The sequence below is a fragment of the Seriola lalandi genome, unplaced genomic scaffold (assembly GCF_002814215.2).
Source record: "Seriola lalandi dorsalis isolate HSWRI2012SDOR001 ecotype SW California unplaced genomic scaffold, Sedor1 jcf7180002054758, whole genome shotgun sequence".
Classification (NCBI taxonomy): domain Eukaryota; kingdom Metazoa; phylum Chordata; class Actinopteri; order Carangiformes; family Carangidae; genus Seriola; species Seriola lalandi.
Genome location: NW_019525311.1, coordinates 1,486,884 through 1,502,179, shown reverse-complemented (window position 1 = coordinate 1,502,179; position 15,296 = coordinate 1,486,884). Strand labels below are relative to the sequence as shown.

The following is a 15,296-nucleotide window of genomic DNA, read 5'->3' as shown; positions in this document are numbered from 1 at the left end:
CCTGACTCTCTGCGGCGGCACACCCAGCCAACCCTGCTGCTATGTTACATATTCCTCCTATTCATCAACTCTCCTCCCTTAAATTGTCCCTTCACCTGTCCTCCTCCACATCTCACTCTCACAGTTTATCAATTCATCCTTCTTCTTTACTTTGATGCTGTCATCCTGTTTGGAAGTTAAATCCTTCCTCCTCCTTTTCCCTCTTCTTTTCTCATTTCTTCTTTGTCTTATCCCTCCATCCTGGCATCCAGCTACCTGCTCGCCATAAACTGTCCTTGCGGTCAAATAAAATATATATCAGCTCTTTTTGATAGCACAGACCCATCATGTTGCAGGTTCACGTCAGGTTTAGTCATAACCCAACAATCTATTCCTCTGCTACTATGGTCAATCCATCTTCCCTTCCTTCCCTCCCTCCCCCGGCCATCTACTTCCTCTTCTCTCCTTAGTGTTACATATGAGCCAGCGGCGATGTAATGATTGGTTTAAACAGGTAGTCTGTATGCATGGAGGCTCACTAAACTATACTAATGGTGTGTCTGTTTGTGTGTAGACCCTCTGCTGTCCTCAGTGTGTGTATGTGTGTGTGTGTGTGTGTGTGTGGTATGAGGCTATGCGTTCTTCATCACATTATTGAGTTCCAGTATGATGAGTGTGTGCAGCTTGGGATTCACAGCCAAGAGTGTATGTGTGTGTTCAGTGGTGTTATTGTCTTCTCCGGTAATTTATCAGGGTTAAATCAGATTCTATGGCCAATGGGGACACAGTATGTATCTGTATGCTGACACACACTGTAAATGTGGAAATGAAAGGTTACTGTGTGTATGCATACCTGTGTGTGTTTTGCATTATTAGCAATACAAAATATAAGAACAACTTAAAGGCTCTATGAAAAGGTCTCAATACTTCTTAAGCATGGTAGCGCAGGACACTACACAAGTGTAAACCAATGAGCTATTAGTTTGGGCAGGCAGACAGGACTGTTGAAAGATTTGTTACTATTGGTCAAACAGAGCAGCATGAGTTCACTGGAAATGCACAAGTTCAAGTTCAAGTTTTTTAAAGGTACCCTGTGATGTTTTTCTGTTAATCTTTACATCCTATGTTGCTCATGAAAACACACCGAATTTATCCTGGAGGAGGAATTGTCAAAAGCATTTCCTTCCATATAAACCATGTACCAGAACGATGTACCAAAACATTACGCCATAGCATCACTAGCGGCCAAAAATCTTAAAAGTGCACCTTTAAAGAAGCTATTTGTAAGTTTTCTCTGCTGCCATATTTGCTTTGCTGCGGTTGGTGGTGATTGTTGCTTGACAAGAGCCTTGGCCATTGTTGCATTTACAAGACAAGAGGTTGTAATACACCCTCTGACAAGTGCTACGTCTTCAGGATAGATCTGTGGCTACAGTGAGTTGCTTTTGGAAAGTGATGAGATGGGCTAGCTGGTTAGCGTGATAACTTTAATAGAAGAACCCACCTCTGGAGACAGCGCTTAGTAAGTAAAGGAAATTTAGTTTGAACTCACAATGTTTCCTCTAGACTGGTAAGTAAACAGCTGTTAATGCTAACTATGTAGCGATAGCAAAACTTACAAATAGCTTCTTTAAGTGAGGAAAGTATTTTTAACTATTATTTATTATTTCACTTTGTTAAAATAGTTTTTTAATTCCATTATTGTAGATTAGTTAGCGGCATCAATTCAACTAGCCCCAACTGTGACTTTAGCAATCCATATGTTATGACAGATGTGTCACTTGGTCACATAGCATTCCATACCTAAGGCGAAAAATCAAAATAGTATTCAGTGTTTTCTGTCTGCGCGGAAGGATAAATGTTTGCCAGGGGCTGAAACCAATGTTTAAATCCAATATTTCCGCTGACTGCACCGGACACTGCCCTGGTTGGCACAGAAGCCTTAACATACATTCCAGCTAAGAGTAAGAGCAGAGCTGAGTTGCCCTCTCTGGATTTCCCCCCAGGTTTGCGTAGGAAAAACTATGCAGCTCAAACATGGAGTAAGGTGGAGTAGTGACAAACAGGAGGTCGCAAATGGAACTACTGTCCAACTCAACCATGCTGAATGCAGGACTTCTGTGTCACTCTAGCAAGAACTCATATTTGTGTGTGTGTGTTTGAGTATGACGGAGAATGGGAAGAGAGAGATTAGGCAAAAGACTAGGCAGAAAAGAGCTCTTCAAAAGGACACATGCTTTAATGGAAACAAAAGGGCACAGCATCCCAGACTGTTCCTGTGAGTTGTGGATTATGATAGCTGAGTGGAGTTTCCAGAGTGGATAACAAAATCGCTCCTTAATGTCAATCAGTAAATTAAAGGTTAATTCTCAGCCAGTGCTTTGCTGCAGCGTTAATGTTTTCTCCAATTTGGAATAAGTTAACTTTAAAAAGAAAGCCAGGTATTGCTCACAACATCAGCAAAGATTTCTTCATCTAGTCGGACCCTGACTGTCTGCCACCAGTGGCTCAGCAGCTTGACCCTGACACAGTAGCATGAGAAATGATGACACCCTGACAGATGCAGGAATATGTTTCTTATGTAGGCTAAAGGGCACTCTCTCCCCGAGGACAGCTGGGCAGGGGCCCAAACTCTGGCTGGCTCCTGTGTGTGCACATCCATGTCTTATTACTCCAGAGCCTTATCCATCTTCTGCTGTGGGTGTGCATTAGGGTGTGTGTCTCTAGGATTGGGTATCTCATCTGTGAACTAGGTGAACTAAGTCTGTGGCTTTACAGTAAAAAGCAGCACGTGCACTGAGCGGGAGAAAGGACAAGAATGAGTCAGAAGGACACGAAGACGGAGGGAGAAAGATGAAAAATAAATGGAAACTGAGCGGATGTTTTTTTTCTTTTCTTTTCTGGTTGAAACTACTGGTAGAAGAAATCAAGCTTGAGTTCACAGCTGTATGCTCATTTGTGTGAAACACCACCCACACACACCCACGCACATCTATACACACACACACACACACACACACACACACACACACACACACACACAGTCACAAGTGAGTGAGTGAGAAAGTCAGACTCAGAAAAGACCTTTGATATTTAGCTCATTATTGGTTTTCATCATTATGTACTGTACAAAACTAAATCAGGAAAGGCAGCCTAATATAACCTACAGTATGTTGGTATATTATTTGATGCTACTTATTATGTGATGTGCCATGAGCCTGTTATATTATGAGTATGATAGCATTACTATATAGCTAAAATGGGGGGTCTTATTTGCGTAAACTTGTAATATTTACAAATGAATGGGCCTAACTTATATCAGTGTATGTATGCTTGGCGTACAGCTTCTCTTGTGCTTCTGTTCATCACATATCATCAATGTGCAAAACATAAAGTTGAGCAGACATCTACACACTATGCATAGCAAACAATTATAGACTCGCAGCCTCCCTCAAAGTCGTCGGTGTCTCTGTGCTGTTCAACAGTGCCACCTGGAGGTAGAGGAAAGTGAAACAGTGAACAGTGAACCTATGGTGAGAGGAGCTGTAAGCCTCCCTCTCCTCTGTTTAACCAATCAACGAACTGTAGAATCTGTTTTCTTGCTTCAAAGGAAACAAAGGGAAAGATTGGACTTTGCAAAGCGGTCCCACTGAAAGTGTTTTTAGGGGAGAGTTTCTGGAAGGGGAGGTGGAGGATTGTGAAATGTGTGCGTAAGTGTGTGTAAATGTTCACGTGTTTATCTACGCGCCATGTCAGTCACCTACAGCCTTCCACAGTGGTCAAGGATCTGAGCAGCTATTGATTACCATCATCATCATTCATGATCCGCTGTCAGGTCACGACACTCACATGCATACACTAGTGAAAGTGTGGACACGCAGACGTACAACAGACATCCAGAAACACACACACACACACACACACACACACACACACACACACACAAAAACACATTCATTATTCAGTCCAGTGGTACCATAAATCAACATGTAGATCTATAAAGCCACAGATTCAATCCGTCATGAACATATTACTTTCTCACACACACACACACACACATGCACACACCAAACTTTCCCCCGAGAGTATGCCTAATAAAATAACAGTGAGTCCAAGATTATTTCTTTCCATTTTCCACATTATTAAAACAGAATAATTCAAACTCTGTCCAAGAATTGAGTCATTCTTTGCAATATTAACTTCGTTATTCTGTGTTTGATTTCTGAATTAGTCCTGATCAAACGCCGTGTCTGTTTCCATCATTATCAAGTGAGCGAGAGAAATACTGTTTTTCCATGTTGAAGTTAGAGGCCACTTGTCCAGAGAGAGTAAAGATATAAAAACTAAAGACGTACGAAAAAGCAATGCGTTGACTGCACACATGCATATGCACACTAAATCACACATGCACACACACATTCAAAACACACAGAACTGCACACAAGCACAAAATTGTGTGAGAACAGAGATGTCCATCAGGGCATTCGGTGTGTCCCCTCAGTGTATTAGTGCAATATTGGCTATTTCCTGTTTTGATGGCAAGTCATTTTACAGGCGGACAGAGACACAGATGGCCCAGTCACCTCTTGGTGATGGTCTATGACTGGCGTGATTGCTGTGTGGTCTCTGTTAGTTTGTCTGCTTCGCTCTCGCTCTCTCTCTGTCTCTCTCTCTCTCTCTATTCTCACTGCGGTGCTCTAGCCGTCCACTTCCTCTGTATCTTGCTTTCTACTCTCTCTCTGTTGCTTTATCTCTTGGTGCGTGAACAGGAAAAAAAGGATGTGAGTTATTTTCATAGTTATCTCATGTGGAGAATGTCAGGTCAACAGTTGGAGCGAGAGTGCCAAGCGGGACGTAGGGGGAATACGTCTTGTCTTGTTTTCAAGGTTCAAGGAGACGCAATTGTTCACGGATGAGAAAGGACTGTCAATCAGGAAGGTTAAAATAACAGCTTAAAGATGCTAGTTGTCTATCTGAGAGAAGGAATGAGACACTTTTCATATTCTGTATTGAAACACATAGCAGGATTTAGAGACAGACTAAAATGCAAACGCTAATGAGGAAAAGATTTCTCAGAGAGATTTTCAGCACATTCCTTCACTTGTACAAAACTTGAGAGGAAGCTGGCTGCAGTCGAAAAGTTCATCCTGGTTAAGTAAATAAAATAAATCACCCCTGTGCTCACACGGTCACTGGTGAGAACTGGGACAAGAGAAACAGTAAAATTTCCATGTTTTTACAGGAGCACCACACCTACATGTCTGCACATCAGTATATCCTCTTCAGACCAGCACGAGGAGTGACTCACTCTGCTTCTGAAATCACATCAGCAACTGCAAAGGGATCTTAATTATTACATGATCTACCACCGATGAAAGTACCATTGGCTTTCCAGTCACCTATGATAATGTAGTGGCAGATGTACTGACACAAATATATACTAATGCACAAGCATATTCACACTCAAAGAGACACAGATAGGGAAAGGAGATGAAAAGTAGATTTTTTTAAGGGACCTGAAACCTTGGTTTATACCAAATAATAATAAATAATAATCACCTCTAAATAAGCAAGGATCAGAATAAAGGTAGGAAAAAAACATCCACTTCATTATTTAATGATAAACAAACAGCCACAGTTGAAAGCTTTGCAAAACTTGTAAGCAGATTCTTCTGTTGAATTTACTCTGATCAATATTTTTATATTTAATGTTTTGGTTTTACACAGAACAACTTCTCGGGCTTGATTCACTCTCTCCACCCTAAGCGACCTTGCTCGCAGCAGTGCAGACAACTCTTTTCGGCTTAAAAAAAAAACACTCTGATAAAGTTCATCCTGTATTCTACCAGTTCTGCCCTAAACAGACAAAGTTAGCGACTGGTTGGTGAACACAGCTGCGCCCGATTTCCTTCAGGCAAGGGTGAAATTTCCAGTCAACCACAGGCGCCGAAGATGGCGTGTCGGCTTTGGCTCAGGAGGTGGAAATTACAGGATGGTAGTCTGTTGTCCACGAGTGTCCTTGGGAAAGACACTGGTCATTAAATTGCTACTGATGGTCATACCAGTTTGCATAGTAGTCCGCCGTCTTCTGGAGTTAGGAGAAAGTAGACACCACAACAGAACTAAAAGAAGAGCTGATATTGGACTTACAGTTGCTGGGAATCCAGAGAAGACTTCATATACAGGCTCATGGCAGCTGCTAACATGTTTGCCATATGAGGTGATGATACTGTAGGTGTGTTTACACCTTGGTGCACTGCCCCCAACTAATCAAAACATATATTACAGCGGGTGTAAATCCAACACATTTGATTCTTGAGTATTATTGCTAATGTGAGATTGGCGGATGACATTAAATTGCATCTCCTTTTGAGCACTGTCAGCACCTGCACAATCAGGAAGAAAGGAAGGAAGGAAGGAAGGGAGGAAGGAAGGAAGGAAAGGAAGGAGGGAGGTTGTGTTGTCTACTCCTGACAGCCTTGACCTAATGATGATTTGAAATATGGCCGCTCCGCTTCCTGAGCTTTTGTCTCTCTGGTGTCACATTCTTTCCGCCCACCTTTTGTCTGTGCCTTTGTTTTCGTGAGCTCCCTCCCTCCGTCTGTCTGCCACTCAGCCTCACACATTTCCGTTCTTTAACGTCACACACACACACACACACACACACACACACACACACACACACACACACACACGTCTACCTATCATCACTGACCGCTAGTATGATGATCATGTGTCATCCACAGCCAGCTTCGTTATTGATCACCAGTTGTAATGATCAGGAGATGCAGATGATGGTGCCACCCTCATTGATTACCGGTGACAGTTAAAAAGCATGGTATAATTCCCATTGATTGTCAGTGACAGTGTGTAAAAAATGGTGTCATCTATATTGATTAGCAATAAAAGTATGTGGCAAAGATGTGTCATGGGTCCACAGCCCACAGCCCTCTCACATGCACTTCCATTCATCATCTGAATGTGTGTGGCACACGTGAACACGTGTTTTAAAAGGAGCCGAAGAGCCCCGTGAAACCCTTCACAACCTAAAGCTTGAGAACGTATCAGTGGTGAAACATGCGGGCATATTGGGGATATCATCTTAGACACACTCTGTGTTGAAAGGAGAGCAGCACTAAGGGTCTTTTCCCACTTGCATCCATGTACAATAAAGTGGAGCAGACGAATTAGAGCTGGTTCTTGCAATAATCTCAGCACTTGCAGAAACAAAAACAAGATTTCTCCTCTTTTAACCCGAAACGTCTGGAAGTTGAACCTTGGCTGCATCCTGGGGGATTCACAGAGAGTTTGTCGGAGTTTATATGTATTGTCTCACCCTAAAAATACATACTTAAGCCTGAATAAACATATTGCTATCATTTCCTTTAGCTGGCTGTAATTAACATTTCGACAAGGTCTTCATTGTTGAAACATTACAGGAAATGTCCAATCAAAATTCATCACAATAAACCACACCGAATCCTGTGAAAATATCCATTCTCCATCTTTTTTCCTCTCTAGCTTTTCCACAGAAATCACTGCCAAACACAGAGGCAGGGTGGTCAGTGTCAAACGTCCCTTGGTGACTTGCTCTGTATTGATCGGAGACTAAAAAAGTCTGTGAAATTATTGCTTGAGGGTCCAAACAATATCACTAAGACAGTTTGATTTAATGAGCTTCTGCCGGGACAGTGGAGAAATAAAAATGGGTTTTAAAAAAAGTCTCAACTCTTGTGCTCTATTGAATCATTGTTGCAATAAAAGGTAGGCTGGATTTTTAAAAGCACTTAGTAAAGATCACCGCTACCTCTTCGCTTGGTAAACTGGAAGAGCACTTAGGAAGTTTATAGCTCCTGTCTTTCACACAGTTCTACTGTGGTCTGAATAGTAAGGATGTGCTGATGTAAGTGAGCAATGATACAGTGCATGGAAAGAGACTGTGGAATACAAAATTAATGGCAGACAGACAAGACAGTGTTGTGTGTTTACTTAGAGAAGCTTTCTCTAAATGGTCATTCCTCCTTTTTTCAAGTTTGTTTGTAAGACCTGTAACTCACAATTGACTGGTTAGGTCTATTTCACAAGTACAGGGGCGATGTTACAGAAACCAACTTGCAGATCCTATCCTACCTTTTAGGTAACCATGGTAACTAGGGTAAGGTATGAAAATAGCAATTACAGATGAACAGGTCCTAAGTCAATGTTCCCATCCTAACTTCAGATAGGAAATGTGTATTTACACAAGCTTCTTAACTTTCCAAAATCTTAAATAAACTCTCCTAACTTTAGTATAACAGTTAAGCTGTCCTGACTTTTGCACCACTTAGCTAGCTTGCTTAATCCATATTACTGCCCTTTGACAAAAGTTCCATCAGTACAATCAGGCTACCCCAAGCCGTGATCCTGCAGTTAGCCGTGAAGCTACAACCATATTTGGAGAGGCCGACCCGGCAACAAGAGGCGCTCCTGGTTGTAGTGCAATTGATAAATGCGCTTTGTTTTTTTGCTAAAGGAGATTTTCAGACTAAAGTGGCTATTTTTATATGTTTCAATTAGAAATATAATGCGTTACAAAAATAGCCAATGTTGGATGGAGTACTGATGATTTCCTAACCTAGGATAGAAGGAAGTAAGATAAGACAGGATTCCTTAAATTAGTTAGGATTTGCTTCCCTAATACCAAACTGGGAAAAAGCTTATACTCTTCCTATCTTAACTTAAGACTTAAGATAGGAAATGTCTGTAAGTACTGTTGCTATGGTTACTTGCAGTTTAAAGTGAGTTCATATAACTTACTGAAAAGCAGTTACAGCACTGTGGCCACACGTTATGATTAGGCAACATCAGTAAAACATATGACATTAGTTTTATTCTAACTTCATAGCACAAATGGACAGAAGTATAAAGTCAAATACTCCCGTTACAAATCAGTATCTACCTAAAGTTTGCTAACATTAGCTTCACATTAGCCGCCATGAGCTACTGCTCATAACAGACCAGGTGAAGCTGTGATGTGTCTTGCTTTATTTTCCATTGTAAACCTACAGAACAGTGGATACACTGATCATTTCAAATGGACACCTGCCACTTTTTTTCATCCCTGTGTTGGAAGACGGGAGTGTAAATCTTTTGCTGTTTGTTTTCATTGAATCACTTTTGTTTTGTGAATCGTACACTTTGCTGTGCTCTCCTGTTCATGTCACCCTCCTTCATCTTTTTGTCTTCCTGTGTCCCTCTCTTTGTCCCCTCCATGCACTCTTCATTCACCTCTCTCTTGACGGGTAGGCTTGATTTTTTTGGTTCTCTCTCTCTTTCTCCTGTGATTTATACACGGTGTGTTTTTTCCCCCTGCTACATTGATGCGAGCTCAACCCCACACACACACACACAAGTAGATGGATGAGCTGATCATAACTAAACCAGCCAGACTTCACTGTGAATTATTATCACCTTCAATCTGTGTCTCTGAATCCCTGCCCAGTTCTTATGTTCATATGTGTGTATGTCAGGAAGCTCTGCTCTGCTTCACCAAGTCTTCTGTGAGTATCTTTTAGGAGTGTAAGTGATGGAGCAGCGAATAGCTTTTTCCCTGACGGCCTGTATATGAGTGTGTGTGAGTGTGTGTGTGTGTGTGTGTGTGTGTGTGTGTGTCAGTGTTCCTGCTTATTATTCTCTTGGTCCCCTGGTGTTTGACCCGTCTTTCTGTTCTGTTGAGGTTTCATGTGAGCTGGAATATAATTCTATTTCCACTGCTGCTCAAACACAACACAACACAACACAACACACACACACAGACACACACACACACACACACACACACACACACACACACACTTTTAGAAAGCAGCCATCAGGGTGACTGGTCCATCACTCACCCTCACATAAGGTATTCAACTGCAGTATGTCAATGTCACATTGTCAGTGGCCAAGTGTGTGTCTGTGTGTGTGTGTGTGTCTGTCTGTATAACTGGTGGTCTGGCAGTCATTGAGGTAGCAGGGGGGAATACACTCTGGAAATATAAATCTCACAGAGAAACAGAGAGAGAGAGGGAGAGAGAGAGAGAGAGAGAGAGAGAGAGAGGACATAGGTTGAGGGGAAAACCGTGTATCTAAAGTTCTCAACAGAAACCCACTCGTCTACACTTTTTTCCAAATAGATGTAAAAAAATTCAAAGTCAATGAGAAAATGTCAAAGCCAACGCCCTCCAGTGCAGGAAAAATGAAATGTGAGAAATATAGGAAGATCCTAAAACTTGAGTGAAAGAAGTTCAGCTTCTGACGGTGACATGAATGACCTCAGCGGTCTGAGCTGTGGCTCATTAACACTGGTTCTGTGTGTTGCAGTGTGGTCTTTACATCAGAGGACATCAACATGAAAAATTCCTTCTAAGACATGACTGGAATAGCATTTTGAGGCCATCTGTGTAAAAAAAAAAAAAATTTTTATAAAGCCACCTGAAAATTAATTTCAAGCTTGAAGCAGCTGCCTCCCAAAAATCTAGTCCTTCTCCAGATAGACTGTGTGATTAAGATTTTGAAATTGCAAATGGATGACAAAGGACGACGGAAAGCAGAGGGACGTGAAGTCCCACCACAGAATGTTTTGTCAATGCAGTGCAAAGAGGCATATTAAGGGAAGAAATCTCTGCCATCTGTATATGACATTACATTTTTTGCTGATCTGTTAACGACACATTTTCATGGCCTTTGGCTGATACATTCATGTTTCAACCCAGTGCAGTACCAAAACATGAGTCTGGTTTTCCACCACTGTTTATTAAAGTGTGACAATGATTTTTTTTTTGTATAGATACATTTGTTCAAGAACCCTGCTCTACAGCAACACTGCACCTACCCCAAGAGAGAAACCGTGAACTCTTTGATGCTCAAAATTCTTCATGGAAATTTTCACAAAAATTAATCACAGATAAACCTCCATCTCACAGTCCTCATTAAAGTGTATTTTCATCAAGTCATATGATGTGTGTGTCTTTTGACATGAACCTGATGCTGGAGATTGTGAGAATCAGTTGTGATGGCAAAACAAGAAGATGCTCATATATGAGGGAGGAGACTAACGTATATGTAAACTTCATCAGCCGCGTGACACAGATAAAGAAAATGAATTTAATAAAATGAAATGCGTCAGGTTGAGAGAAGCCCCACACGGATGGGAAAGAGTGTGGTGTGTAAAATAAGGCAACGCTGCCCCCTGCTGTGCAAGGCATGTACAACAGCATTAACATCATGTTGCTGTGAAATTTTGTTTCAAGTCGGTTGCCTCCAATAAAATCCAAATTTACACAACATTAATATACACTAATGATGATAAAAAATACAATAGATTGTAGATATAATTGCAATATTAAATATTTCCGTTGAATGCTCAGTCATCCCCTCTGACCCTTCTGAAAGAGGCCTGACCAGAATCTGCAGTATCTCCTTCTAACCCAGCTTTGTATGATTGAGTCTTACACTGAGATCCCTGCAGTGAGTAACACAGTCATGAAAGTGCACCACATCGTCATAGCAACCCCAGAAACTGTGTTGAAGCCCATCACCGTGGTGACAGCAGCGTTAGGGAGGGTACCGTCAGTGAAAGTCTTGTCGTGAACATGAGCGATGATGGAGAGAGCTCCTGCGTACGCCTCCTCGCAGGCCGGCTGTATCTGCTCCTCTGGTAGCAAGTGGCTGAACTCACCTGGAGGATCGTTAAGTGACATCAAAGTATTTCTTAGTCAAAGTCAGCGCGTTATGTTTGGCGGATGACTATATTGAGTACATGTTACTGAAGTCCAACTCACCTTTGTCCCTCAGCTCAAAGGTGTACGAGAATGGGATACCAATGAGACGAGCCCAGTCACGACTCGAACCTGAGTTTGGATCTGATGGTGACAGAGGGAAAGAGAGAGATGACGAGGAAGAGGAAGAGGAAGGGTCAGAGGAGGAGGGATGGAAGCAAAAAGTGTAAGAGACATCAACAAATTTCCTTCAATAGAAAATGCACATAAGTATTTCACTTCCACTTGAACTGTGTGTTGTGTGAGAAGGGAAGACATATAAAATGCCAAAAGACACAAATCCACAATATGTCAAGCAGATGATGCCATATCCCTCTCACTAAGTCATACTAAAGACAATATGAATTTCAAATTGTGGCCTTAGTGTTCATTCTTTTTATTTAGGTTGCTCATTAGAGTGACTTCACACGTGCAGAGCAGACTGTGTGATAATAACAACTATTTAGGACAGGCAAGGCCATGGAGGAAGAGGTCAGGTCAGTGTGTGTGTGTGTGTGTGTGCATGTGTGAGTGAGTCTTACAGAGGATTTGTGGAGACGTCCCTACAGTGTAGTTCATTCCATGCACCTTCTTCATCTCTGCTGCTGCAGCCTTGCCAACTGAAACCTGCACAGTTCACACGTAATGCGTTTATCTTTCACCTAAAGGTCCACTACTGTGCTTCATAAAAATTCACATGCACGTACACACGCACGCACTCACCAGTTCATTGTAGTTGGGTGCAGAGATCTCAGGGTGGCCATATGGCAGGAGTATGAGTTGCCCAGCAGAGTGGATAGTGAGGAAACACAGAATCTGTTTAGCCATTCCGCCTAGATACAGACAGAACAAAAATGGTATTGGTATCTAGATGACAACAGGTACGACCCCTGAGTGAATGTAAACAAGAGCATAGCAGCACCTAAGTAATGAAGTCAGTCATGTTTTTAAACTGGGGCTTTTATATCTTATGATTTTATAGATTTATGTTTTCATGATTTTTAATTATGGACTTACTGTACATGTAATTTATGACACATATATTTAAAAAAAAACTACCATCTCATTTTTGATAATGCAATTGTTTTTAATGTAATTTCAGAGGTAGTTACCAACAAATTCCATCACAGCTTTAGCCTCTGGCTCTGACGCTGGTGATTTCCCACAGTAGGTGTTGGCACAACTGTCAAATGACACACCTACGGCTGGGGAGAGGAACAACAAGGAGGGACATGTTTACAATATGTTTGTTTTCTTATGTCAAAAGTAATTCTAAAATATGAATTCACTAAAAAGGGCTACACACTGACACAATAATGTCTAATTACACTAAGTCAGTGTTTTTTGTCTGTGTGTTATCAATCACACTTTACTTTGAGGACAGTATGTAACTCACTTCCCCAGTTGGCATTAAAGTTTCTGTTGAGGTCGACACCATAACAGTCACTTCCTTGGGGAGGGAGGGAACGGGACTTTCTCCACAGACGAGTCTACATGAAAACAACACACAGATGCAGGCACAGAGAGTGTGTGTGCAGTGTTAATGAAGTCACTCATTTACAGTCATATCTTTGACAGACTAAATGTGATGCTTTCACTGAGCAGACACAAGATGGAGACATGTCACTCAGTCCTAAAACAGTAAGTCCATGTGTTCACAGTGGTGCTTGCTGAATTTAAGAAGGACTCACGCTGTCATTGGTCCAGGTGAATATATATCCATCCACATTAATTACAGGAGTAACATAGATGTCCAGGTTCTGCAGCATCTGTTCCAGCTTCTTGTTGGTTTTATACGAGTTCACGATCTGAACAAAGGAAGAATTTCAAACAAACATGTCAGAGCGCGCTTGTTTGCGTGCGTGTGTATGACTGAAATGATGTCTGAGCGCACACACCTCTTTAACGAACCACTGGCAGAAGGCGGGAGCGATCCACTCTCGAGCGTGGATACCGCAGTCCACCCAGATCACCTTCTTCTCTCTGCCCTCTGAATTTTTCAGGCCCAGCTGGAGAGGACACACGACACGAGCCAGTGTGGGTGAATGAGGGTCATTTTAGGAAATGCTGAGAATAAATAACTGGGTAAGAAGCAAGTGACGCTGGTTGAGTGAAAGTAAACATAAAAACATGTTTTATATCCACCAGTCCTCTGCAGTGTCTCTGCAGTATTACTGACAACGCTGTTTAACAAGAAGGATTACATCATGTTTCCATGTGTTCACTTGTGTATGTCATAGTGATTTTTTTTTTATTTGTTTACCTTCAGCAGTGTGATATTTCGTCCTTCATAGGTTTGTCCATACACAGCAGAGGAGACCAGCCCTGGGTTTCCTCGCTCGACTTCTTCCATCCACCTGTAGATCTGTGGTGCGATTTAATCAATGTGATAATTCATTTCAATACCGCTATTTATAGTTTTCTCTGGTCAAGGTCCATCTGTGTTATACAAAGATTAAAGTGCAAATTTAAAAAGAAGAACAAGGGCTGTGACACAACATAGAAAATGTATTTCTAATAAAATATCCCCTGAGGAAAGCCCAACCTAGAAACATTTAAAGAGACCCTTACCTCATCCATAGGGTGATACTTGGTGTAATCATAGCTCCATGTTGATTGCAAACCCTCCTCTGAACTGTAAATGTAAAAATGAATGGAATTAATAAGTTTTTTTTAAAGGAACCTTACCTCCAGTATGTCAACACTTAGTTTATTTGAACATGAATTAACAAAGGTTGCAGTTCGACTGTGAAACACCTGCACGAAACAACTGCAATAACTGCTATACCTTTAAAGGGAGGTATAGGGGAATTGTTAGTTTCGATTCGTGTGACTGGCAAACCATTGAAGACAAAACTGAATGAAAATTGCTTGGACACACTTGGTTAGGTTAAACACTGATGACACTATACCTAATAGATTAATAATAAATTCAACTCAACTCACCCGTGAGGAGTCTCTAAGCCACTGTTTATCAGCAGGAACGAACCCAGTATCCAACATTTAAATGTCATCCTCATTTGCTCTTTCTCACTTAGACCTTTCCTGTCACTTTCCCTCCTCAGACGAGCCACTGTTTCTTTACCTGTTGCACCTGCGCCTGCAGCATTAACACTGTTGTCACTTCCAGCAGCAGCAACAGTACATTATGTTCAGATAGGTGACCTTGTTGCCATGTGGACAAAAAACAATTATTACCAGCAATCTTAACAATCTTATACTGAGGTAAATAAAATGTGAGCTATGTGGGATTGTAGAAACAATTATGAATCAGTTATATATTAACCTTTATGAGATGTCAGTAAAATTATATAACAAGTGATATCCCAAGGTACAGTTGCAGGCCTTCTGCTTGTTTCTTTATGTATCTATCTTACCCAAACACTCATAATGCTTCTCCTCCTGCGAGCATGAACACAGACGTTTCACAGAACTAATTACAGAGCAGGGAGTACATGATGGGACAAACCCCGATTTAAAGTGCAAACTGTGCAGTGAGCTTGTGTTTACAAAGCTATGACTCTTCCACTGCATTCT

At 41.5% G+C, this 15,296-nt stretch overlaps 1 protein-coding gene across 1 annotated transcript; it reads right to left on the bottom strand.

Annotated features, from left to right (window-relative positions):
• Window positions 1-10,736: 10,736 nt before the first annotated feature.
• On the bottom strand, window positions 10,737-14,983 carry LOC111668749 (carboxypeptidase O-like). Its single transcript, XM_023424862.2, has 11 exons — window positions 14,706-14,983; window positions 14,331-14,394; window positions 14,023-14,124; window positions 13,658-13,768; window positions 13,451-13,567; window positions 13,156-13,249; window positions 12,872-12,964; window positions 12,483-12,592; window positions 12,302-12,386; window positions 11,784-11,864; window positions 10,737-11,680 (listed from the first exon to the last, which is right to left on the bottom strand). The coding sequence occupies exons 1-11, from the start codon at window positions 14,777-14,779 to the stop codon at window positions 11,451-11,453; spliced, it is 1,161 nt and encodes a 386-aa protein (XP_023280630.1). The 5' UTR covers window positions 14,780-14,983; the 3' UTR covers window positions 10,737-11,450.
• Window positions 14,984-15,296: the final 313 nt, after the last annotated feature.